The 11,726-nt window shown below is 34.0% G+C and overlaps 1 protein-coding gene across 4 annotated transcripts in view; it reads right to left on the bottom strand.

Annotated features, from left to right (window-relative positions):
• Positions 1–9,330: 9,330 nt before the first annotated feature.
• Positions 9,331–11,726, bottom strand: part of LOC143246405 (putative chitinase 10) — a 39,916-nt gene continuing 37,520 nt past the window's right edge. For all 4 annotated transcript variants that reach the window (XM_076493054.1, XM_076493053.1, XM_076493051.1 and 1 more), the window contains one exon: positions 9,331–11,372. In XM_076493054.1, coding sequence (XP_076349169.1) covers positions 10,804–11,372 — 569 coding nt within the window. In that variant the 3' untranslated portion in view covers positions 9,331–10,803. The remainder of the gene's footprint in view (positions 11,373–11,726) is intronic.

Genomic DNA, 11,726 nt, shown 5'->3' with positions numbered 1-11,726 from the left:
TTTCTTGATCAGTCAATACCAAACTTGACGGAGTGATACACAATGAAGCACGGAAGATCATGAGAGGGTGGGGTTGGAACCCCTTATGTAATTTCATATTGATAGAATTCTTGAAAATAGACCGGTGATGATAAGAAACTGTAATTGTAGATTCCGTGGTGTTATTAAGGAAGTTATAAACACTTTTAGATAGAGAACTGCCACTATATAGTCTATATATTGTTATAAAAATTTGGTTGGTTTTGTAAAGCATATGTCGGTTCTGAATAATAGGATTGCGATCCTAAACCTAATGTTGGTTATTACCAAATATTTATGACTTTTTGTGATTTATTGGTGTGTTTTGACATGCTCTCCCTTTCAAGTGGGGGCGTTATATTGTAACGGCCAATATCACTATTCATTGATAACAGAGAATATTGGCGATAGGTGCCGTTGACTAGCTGTCTTACCTCTAGTGATTGATTTCGAAATTGGGGACATCTATACATATATAGTTCTTACACTGCTAAATTAGGGACGGCTAGCGCAGATAGCCCTTGTGTAATTTTGCGGGAAATTCAGAAACAAAAAAACAATCCTATCATTGAGTTTTTCACGTGGCGAATGAAACGTCGGGAGTGGTTCCTAAATAAAAGCTGGCTACTTTTCCTCACCCGGATGGCTTAGCTTATAACGATCAGATCCATGGTTCAAGCTGTGCTACGGGCACAGCGTAGGTAGCCCATTATATAGTTTTGTTATTAAATGAACAAATAAAATCCAAAGTGTTTTGACAAATCCGAACAGCAGTGTGTCCACTTTTAATAATGGCAAGATAGGCTTAATACATGTATATATATTGTTCATAATGAAACTTTATGCAATAAATTAAATATCTCTGTATATCACCCCTCGGATGGTTCTTAGAAGTGGATAACAGTACGTTCACCGTGTTTTTTAGGTGTATCTAATAGTCTGCCTGTCTTCCTTTTAGTCAGTAGTTCAAAGTTAGGAACGGTGACAGGTGGCTTCTGTAGGTTAGTACCAAAATACAGCATTCTCTAAAAATTATTATTAAGTTACTACAAGGTAAACTCACAAGAGTGGGTACCTTAACCTTTTGTCTATCGATTTGACGTGTAAAACCTGTTTAATAAAGATATTTTTTTGAAAAAAAAAGTGAAACTGAGCGGGAAAGGAACTCTAGATCATACTTGTGAGAAGTTGCTATCCTGAAAAATTCTTGTAGTTAAAACATATTTTCTATCGTTGAAATAAACCTAATATGTACAGTCAGTGACTGTTTCTTGGTAACTGAGAATAGCTGGTTGCTTTTCATTTATTCAGCGTTTCAGTTTTTAAAAAAATCTTTCTGACATTGGTTACTAAAAACAACAAAAAAACTCTGCTATGTTTATATAAGTTTGTTATGGATTTAACCTTCACGAAATATCAAACCCATTACTATTAACTCGCTCTAATCTTTCAACAGTTACTGTCATATGTTTGTCTTTTTACTAGGTTTGTTTTAAGTTGTTATGTGACTTAAACTCAGAAGGTAACTATTAATAACAGAAATGTTATTCATTACACTTAGGCTCTCGGTGGCACAGCTGTGTGTCTGCCGATGTACAACGCTAGAAACCGACTTTCTATACCTTTGGCGGGCAGAGTACATTTTGTAGCTTTGTGCTTAATTCTATAGAAACTTTACAGTTAAGAAACATGTTCTCAGTTGTTAGACTCCAGTACAAACTGAACAGTCATGAGGATAGAATGAATAGGATATTATTGGATGCACTTTTACTTTGATTAGGTTTATTGTTTGTTCGTTCTCACGATGAGCTAAATGGTCAGGTCAGAGGCCCCTACACTTGATGCGTAACTGTCACAAAATTTGAATTGCCTTTTGTAATTACTTTATCTCACTGTGTCCAGAATTATTTGTAATCCAGTACATATTCTTAACATTTTTCAAAGTAAATTGTGTAACTATTTGTTATTCGTTTTTGTTTTACGTATTATCATGTCCCTAAGTTGAATAAAAAGTACAGTTTAGTTAACTAATGAGTATTGTAAAATCCTTATCACTCACTTTTCGTTATTCGTATTAACGAAGTGATACTATGGCTGTAATAAAACAACGAATCAGAAAGTTTAACTATTATAATTAAACGGTTATAGCAGGGAAAATCGTATCTCTTCCTCTTATTTGGCCTGGCATGGCCAGGTGGTTAAGGCATTCGATTCGTAATCTGATGGTCGTAAGTTTGAATCCTCGTCACACCAAACATGCTCGCACTTTCAACCGTGGGGGTGTTATAATGTGACTGTCAATCCCATTATTCGTTGGTAAAAGAGTAGCCCAAGAGCTGGCAGTGGGCGGTGATGACTAGCTGCCTTCCCTCTAGTCTTACACTGCTAAATTAGGGACGCCTAGCGCAGATAGCCCTCGACTAGCTTTGCGCGAAATTCAAAACAAACCAAACCCTCTTATTCACCAAAAAGGCAATTAAAAATACAATCCAAATAAACTTACACGTTGCAAAAGTTAAGGCTACGATTGGTTTTTATTTTATGCTAATAGCACAACTACAATACAACACAATATACACGCAATGAAGTGTAACATTGTTTATAATTATAATTCACAATAATAATAATAAATTCATAATTAACCCACGGACTTACCTCGTTCGGTTTTATAACACAGAAATTAATACATGCATTTCATTTAATCTATCTGAACAGTTTGAATGGAAAATTACTAATTTATTTTATTCCAAAATAAACTTTAGTTATAATAATAATTCATTTCAATACTTACAGTAAACTGTATATATTTGTGTAGATATGAATATAATATTGAAAACTGTTACTAGTACTAGTTGAATTGTCCAAAGGTGGGAAAAAGATTTCAGCTAGCTTCGAAGTTGTCTAAAAACCAATAACAAAAAAAAAAACACGTGCTTTTTAGGGCATTTCACACTGAAAAATAAGATGAAATCACATTCAAATTTCATAAATAAATGGCCCGGCATGGCCAAGCGTGTTAAGGCGTGCGACTCGTAATCTGAGGGGCGCGGGTCCGCATCCTGGTCGCTCTAAACATGCTCGCCATTTCAGCCCTGGGGGCGTTATAATGTGACGGTCAATCCCACTATTAATTGGTTAAAGAGTAGCCCAAGAGTTGGCGATGGGTGGTGATGACTAGCTGTCTTCCCTCTAGTCTTACACTGCTAAATTAGAGACGGCTAGCACAGATAGCCCTCGAGTAGCTTTGTGCGAAATTCCAAAACAAACAAATCCTAAATAAGTACTTAAATACAATTTTAATATATTTAATCTGAGATGTCAGATAAACGAATCTGTTGTTGAATTACTTAGTGTACACACACAGAAAATCTGCAAGTTAAAGTATTTCCAAGCTGCGTGAATTTTAGGATGAAGTAGTTGTGAAAATATACATGTAAACGAATATTTAATCCGGAATTAGTAATATCCTTAAAAGATCAGTACACAGTTATCTATAACCCGCACTCCCTTACTGGCTTAGTGGTAAGTCTGGTAGCTTACATAGCTAAAAACTGGGTTTCTATACTTGTGATCACAGATACCTTCTTGTGTTGCTGTGTATTAGTTACCAAACAAAAAATATCTGTAAACGTTCTTATTATTTAGTGAAGCAGCTGTTGCCATCTACTGAACGTAATATGATTTAACAAGCTCCTGAATAATTTAAAAATTATGCTTCATCGTAAGGTTGTATTTTTACTGTTTTATTGCTAGATGGTATTTAAACTTGGGACAAAATATATAAGCGGTAAAGCAGTCCTGAAACACAGAACAACAAGAGAGCTTGGTTTTATTTTAATATATCGACGATTTTCACACGTCAAAGTGTTGGATGTTTGATTATTTTTGTTTTGAATTTCGCTCGCAAAGCTACACGAGGGCTATATGTGCTAGCCGTTCCTGATTTAGCAGTTTAAGATTAGAGGGAAGGCAGCTAGTCATCATCACCCACCGCCAACTCTTGGGCTACTCTTGTACCAACGAATAGTGGGATTGACCGTCACATTATAACGCCCCCACAGCTGAAAGGGCGAGCATATTTGGCGCGACGGGGGTGCGAACCAGCGACCCTCATATTACGAGTCGCACGCCTTAACACGTTTGGCCATGCCGGGTCTTATTTTGTTGGTAACCATGTTAAGAAACACGATGTTTTAAAATTTTATTTTGTTGTTAACCATGTTAAGAAACACGATGTTTTAAAATTTTATTTTGTTGGTAACCATGCTAAGAAACACGATGTTTTAAAATTTTATTTTATTGGTAACCATGTTAAGAAACATGCTGTTTTAAAATTTTATTTTGTTGTTAACCATGTTAAGAAACATGATGTTTTAAATTTTTTTTTTGTTGACAAATCCCCTGGGTACCAATTTTCTTTTCTGATTTGTTATACTTTAAAGGTGCTGGTTGGTGTACAGCCTTGGAATAAAGCTTTGTTTGTCTAAAGTTAAGCACAAGGTATCAAATCCCGGTTTCTAGTATTGTGCCACTGGGGGGTATAGACGAAAACTGGAATATCTATTGGTATTTTTATCATTTGATGCTTATTTGGTTTTTATCCAGTTTTTAGGAAGAGCTACTGTTTTTACGTAAGAATTCACCGTCTTCTTCCTGTTTTAGCTTAGTGTTTACCTTCCCACGATCAATAAAATTCGTTTGTTTGTTTTTTGGAACGACCAGTAACAAGAAAAATCATTGTTCCGAACAAGGGAGACATTTGTACAATGGAAATGAACTACATCTAAAGACAAGACAGAAAATCCTGATGTGAGACTTAAATAATACGAACGTCCGTGGCCTTCTTTATTTTCTATTTATTTTGTGTTATTTTTAGTTTTACTAAATTAACAAATGATACACACAGCTGTGACCACATTTTGAGCTATTATGTCAAATTTTGGATTTTATCGCGTTGTAAGTTGAAAGTTATATTTATGTAGACTATTTTGTTTGTACGTTTAGCAGTTTGTTTTGTTTATATTGAAATCTTCTGTCTAGTATATTTCACAAAAATGTTTTTGGAAGAATAGGTGTTTTTTTTTGTGTGTGTATGTTCTGTTCTTCACATTCAGAGGGCCCGGCATGGCCAGGTGGTTAGGGCGTTCAACTTATAATATGAAATTCGCGGGTTCGAATCCCTGTCACACTAAGCATGTTTGCCCTTTCAGCGCTGGGGACGTTATAATGTGACGCTCGATCCCACTATTCGTTGGTAAAAGAGTAGCCGAAATTTTGTTGGTTGGTAGAGATGACTAGTTGCCTTTCTTCTAGTCTTACATTGCTAAATTAGGGACGGCTAGCGCAGATAGCCCTGGTGTAGCTTTGCGAAAAATAAAAAAAACATAACCAAACAAACACATTTAGATTGTCTCACCTCGTTAACTATTTAAAATGCTTTTTCTTCACATCACGCGCTATTTCGATAACAAACTTGTTTACTGCAAATATAGAGCAAATATTAAACTATTTTACTTTTGAATTTTAATTCTTATATAGTATACACTTGGGCCAAGCATGACAGCGACAGCAATGCCGTATTATTTACCAGAATGTTACAAATTAAATATTGATCTTGAGGAAACACTAACCAGTATGTTTTGTACATTAAGAGTATGATGCTACTCCTTGTTACATGTAGAAATATTTCTCCCAGCACGGAAATTTATTTAAAATGTGTTTTTCGCTATTATTATTTTTCCATATTTCATTTGTACGAACAGTGTATCTGTCCTTTTAAATTAGAACTAAATTGTGCTTGATCAAAAAAGTTAGAGCTTAGCAGTAAAATAGAGAACACGTAAGTGCGTTATAAGAGTGACGTTAAAATCCCTCTTTTCGATTACAGTAGTAGCTCAGGTTTTTTTATTTATGTGAAATTAAAGAAAAGCTACACAATGGGTTACTTGTGCTCTACCTACCAGGGGTATAAAAACACGGTTTTTAGTGTTTTAAGACTTCAGATGTACTGCTGTGCTACTGGGGACAGTAGCCCAACGCATAGGGGAGGTTGTTGATGACTGGCTGCTTTCTCCCTAATCTATCAGTTCAAAATTAGGAACAGCTAGTACAAATATTCCTTTGGATCGAATGTCCAAAACAATAAATAAGCATATAATTTGAGAAATTACACAATCCACACGTGTATATATGTGTTAATTAAATGATAAGATTTTCGGTGTTCTGAAAACAGTGTAAGCTTAGACTAGTAATGTGAAACATTGTAAATCAACGACATGATCAAACAATACAATGCTAACGCCTGATTCAGGATACAAACTGAAAATATTAATGTGAATTACTTAGTTAGAACTATCAGTAACTTAAAATTCTTGTTGATAAAGGTTTCTCAAATATCGGTTGCCTAAATTGAAATACCATTAACGATAAGACTCTTTCTTGTCTTATAACTCTAGCCTTAAAAACCACTAACGATGAGACTCTTGTTTTATAACTGTAGCTTTAAAAACCACTAACGATGAGACTCTTGTTTTATAACTGTAGCTTTAAAAACCACTAACGATAATACTCTTTCTTGTTTTATAACTCTAGCTTTAAAAACCACTAACGATGAAACTCTTGTTTTATAACTCTAGCTTTAAAAACCACTAACGATAATACTCTTTCTTGTTTTATAACTCTAGCTTTAAAAACCACTAACGATGAGACTCTTGTTTTACAACTGTAGCTTTAAAAACCACTAACGATGAGACTCTTGTTTTATAACTCTAGCTTTAAAAACCACTAACGATGAGACTCTTGTTTTATAACTGTAGCTTTAAAAACCACTAACGATGAGACTCTTGTTTTATAACTGTAGCTTTAAAAACCACTAACGATAATACTCTTTCTTGTTTTATAACTCTAGCTTTAAAAACCACTAACGATGAGACTCTTGTTTTATAACTCTAGCTTTAAAAACCACTAACGATAATACTCTTTCTTGTTTTATAACTCTAGCTTTAAAAACCACTAACGATGAGACTCTTGTTTTACAACTGTAGCTTTAAAAACCACTAACGATGAGACTCTTGTTTTATAACTGTAGCTTTAAAAACCACTAACGATAATACTCTTTCTTGTTTTATAACTCTAGCTTTAAAAACCACTAACGATGAGACTCTTGTTTTACAACTGTAGCTTTAAAAACCACTAACGATAATACTCTTTCTTGTTTTGTAACTCTAGCTTTAAAAACCACTAACGATAATACTCTTTCTTGTTTTATAACTCTAGCTTTAAAAACCACTAACGATGAGACTCTTGTTTTATAACTGTAGCTTTAAAAACCACTAACGATGAGACTCTTGTTTTATAACTTTAGCTTTAAAAATCACTAACGATAATACTCTTTCTTGTTTTATAACTCTAGCTTTAAAAACCACTAACGATGAGACTCTTGTTTTACAACTGTAGCTTTAAAAACCACTAACGATAATACTCTTTCTTGTTTTGTAACTCTAGCTTTAAAAACCACTAACGATAATACTCTTTCTTGTTTTATAACTCTAGCTTTAAAAACCACTAACGATGAGACTCTTGTTTTATAACTGTAGCTTTAAAAACCACTAACGATGAGACTCTTGTTTTATAACTTTAACTTTAAAAACCACTAACAATAATACTCTTTCTTGTTTTATAACTGTAGCTTTAAAAACCACTAACGATGAGACTCTTGTTTTATAACTGTAGCTTTAAAAACCACTAACGATGAGACTCTTGTTTTATAACTCTAGCTTTCAAAACCACTAACGATAATACTCTTTCTTGTTTTATAACTCTAGCTTTACAAACCACTAACGATGAGACTCTTGTTTTATAACTGTACCTTTAAAAACCACTAACGATAATACTCTTTCTTGTTTTATAACTGTAGCTTTAAAAACCACTAACGATAATACTCTTTCTTGTTTTATAACTCTAGCTTTAAAAACCACTAACGATAATACTATTTCTTGTTTTATAACTGTAGCTTTAAAAACCACTAACGATGAGACTCTTGTTTTATAACTGTACCTTTAAAAACCACTAACGACAATACTCTTTCTTGTTTTATAACTCTAGCTTTAAAAACCACTAACGATAATACTCTTTCTTGTTTTATAACTCTAGCTTTAAAAACCACTAACGATAATACTCTTTCTTGTTTTATAACTGTAGATTTAAAAACCACTAACAATAATACTCTTTCTTGTTTTATAACTGTAGCTTTAAAAACCACTAACGATAATACTCTTTCTTGTTTTATAACTCTAGCTTTAAAAACCACTAACGATAATACTCTTTCTTGTTTTATAACTCTAACCTTAGAAACCACTAACAGCAGGACTCTAGCTTTAAAAACCACTAACTATAAGATACTTTATTGTTTTATAACTGTAGTTATAAAATCCACTAACAATAAGATGCTTTCTTTCCTTATAACTCTAGCTTTAAAAACCACTAATGATGAGGCTATTTCTTGCCTTATAACTCTTAACTAAAAAAACGCATTAACAATAAAACTCCTTCTTGTCTTATAACTCTAGCTTTAAAAGCCATTAATGATAAGGTTTTTTTTTATATATTCAAGGAACTGTAAAATTAATCACATTTCATACTTTATACCTGTTACTTGACATTACAGGTTTTTGCATCAGGTTAGTTTCCGCCGTCCTGTGGTTAGCGTATGTATATTTTTATCTCTAGTTTTACCCTTGACAGTACAGTTTTTGGTCAAATTTGTTATCTCGAGCCCATTTATTCTCCACAAATGCTAACAGCAGCCATTTGCTATCAGATGATATACCTATAAAAACATGCATTATTACACATACCAAGCTTATTTTATATTCTTCTCAGTACCAACGTGTTAGATAAACTTAATGACTTTTTCTTGTGTCCCCCCAAGATTAATGTGTTATCATCATATTGTAGCTGTGTTAATTGACCATGCAACACGTACTTTTCGATGCTATTGTTCGTTTAATCAATCCTTGTATCACCGATTCGAAAGAATTAGAATGTTTTCCAGTGGTATAAATAGTTGTTGTCAGCGTCTCGTCCAAAAATCATAATTTTTAGGGCTCACAAAATTGTACTTGAACCAGTTTCACTTAATGTTTGTGCCACTGAGTTGCTTTCGAAATTAATCGATTCGCTATATAAGGATTTCAATTGTCTTTGTGACTGATAATTATTCCATTCTGGTTGAATGGAATACGAATTATCTATGAATTTTCACAATCACGTTACTGAAAACAAAACTACCTTTCGAGGGAAAATGTGGAGAGTTAGCTTTCACATTATGTTAGAAAATGGTATAACAAGAGGATTGTTTGTTCAATGGGTAGACAAAACTCAGACAAACCAGCAGCAGTAACCGTAATTACCTCGTTCTTCCTTTTCTTACTTGGGAGGACAGGAGAGCTCCTACGTACATAGTGGATAAACAAGATGTTTGACTCCTTATTTACGAAGAGAAAGTGACGCTTCACATCAATAAACTTTATAAGACAGAGACCATCTGTCAAACATTTACATATCATTGTTATCAAAAGTGTTTGAGCCGTCGACTTGCGAAACAGTTTGAATTGTGTAATAAGATTCATTCACCTATGATAATTAGGAGACGACATTTTTTAGTTGGTTAGGAGTATGTGTTTGTTTCGTTGTTGATTTTTGCGCAAAGTCACCTGTATTGTTTGTTTGTCTTTGAATTTCGCTTAAAAGCTAACCACTTGGTATTAGCGGGCCAGCCACGTGTAATCTTGAAGTCGTAGACTAGATGAAAGGTATCTAGTCAATATCACTCACCGTCAATTCTTGGGCAAATCGAATGGCATAATTTGACCATCATTCTTACAATGCACTTGCTGTTCCAGTATGTGAATCGCGATATATGTGTGTGTGTGTATCTGTGTGGTAACAGGACGCAACATGCAGTCCTACACACTTGGCCCAGGAGAATAAAACCTCATTAGTCTATTAAACACACAAAAAGAACAATGCAAGCTACAGCAATGAAACTAAAACACTTACACTTTATATCCAAATATAAATGTTTAACAAGAAATATAACACAGAATTCTTAGAAACATTCATTTTAGTGAGAAAGCAGAGAGCAGTCTCAGATAGATTTTTAGTTGTAGAGTTGGAAGAAATTAATGTAGTTAATGGATACCTTAGAGTAATTAAATGTATAAAATTAAAAGAGTTAACCCTTATTTCTGAATATACTTAATAAGGAAAGTATTATTTGAGAAGTTTCACTGTGCTAAGTGTATAGTTTCTTATTTTACTTATACATTTTACAGAACAACTGATTTATTTGTATATGATATTTGGATATTTTAAACCTTAAATTTGCTATTTTTAGAGATTCTGACTAGGAAACTACAACTTATGTGCCAAAAGAGGGTTGTCAAAGACCACTATAAAGATTAACAACAGTGTGTTATTTTCATCTCAGGTCAAAATGAAACCATTATTACAGTGAAACACTAGAATAAGATGTTACGATTCTTGCTTTTTAACTTAAAATGAAAATTCCACCTACTAGTTACTGACTTTGAAATATCGTTTGATATGAAAACTGTAGTTACGAAGATCTTAGATATAGTTTCAGTTAATCGTTATTAGAAAACTGAGTACTTATAACCACGTCTCATCAGAAATGTTTGCATCTCAGGTTTTAGATTTACTAAAATACTGTTGTTACTGTTGCTCATTGTTCTGTACATGAGCTCCATTAGATTCGTTCTTATTTCAAAAAGTTAAACTATTTTTAATAATTTCGCTATGTTTAGAAGGACATCGAACTTTGCTTTTCCAGTCACAGACACCAAAGGTTTGGTCAAAAACGAGCATAATTGGGCATCTGTGTCTATAAATTCTTCCACTCACACATGTGTAAAATCGATTGCAGTCTTCCAAATCTGCAAATAGTCCATCTCGAGAACACTTCGAAGAATCCACAGGGCTTGGAGGATTATGGCAGATAACATTTTGTGGCCAGTCACAGGACTGCAATTTTGTGTTAAAGTATAGCCCAGATGGACAATCCATTCGGAATGCCCTTAAGCCAAAACATTGATAAAAACTGCTGCAGTCAACGGGATCTTGAAATAAACCATTTCTGAAACAGAAGAATGATGGCTTGCGAGTAGGGTTGGAGGTCGTCAAGTCCGGATATATGACACTTGGTTGTGTATCCATGTTATCAGCAGGGGGCAGTGATCCTAATCTATGAGAAGTAGATGGAGGATCAGGATAATCAGGAGTAGGAGGAGGGTCCGGTAAGGTGTATTTATTTCGATCGAATGGAGGATCCGTTTCTAAGAAAGAGACAAACCAATAAACATTTTAGTGACTTTGGCTTGTATAAAACATTACAATGTTTCAACAATTTTTGTTTGTTTTTGAATTTTGCACAAAGCTACTCGAGAGCTATCTGTGCTAGCCGTCTCTAATTTAGTAGTGTAAGACTAGAGGAAAAGCAGCTAGTCATCACTACCCACCGCCAACTCTTTGACTACTCTTTTACCAACTAATAGTGGGATTGACCGTCACATTATGATAGTTTTACGTAAAGCTTATTTTGATACAAGCAAATAGTAAGAGTTTTCTCAACTAGAAAAGGAATTTTCCTCTTCCTTTAAATTGTGTGAACTCTCAATGATCCTGTCGTT

Source organism: Tachypleus tridentatus, chromosome 3 (genome assembly GCF_004210375.1).
Source record: "Tachypleus tridentatus isolate NWPU-2018 chromosome 3, ASM421037v1, whole genome shotgun sequence".
Lineage (NCBI taxonomy): Eukaryota > Metazoa > Arthropoda > Merostomata > Xiphosura > Limulidae > Tachypleus > Tachypleus tridentatus.
Note: the sequence above shows the minus strand (reverse complement) of the source record. Positions and strands in the feature narration are given on the sequence as shown.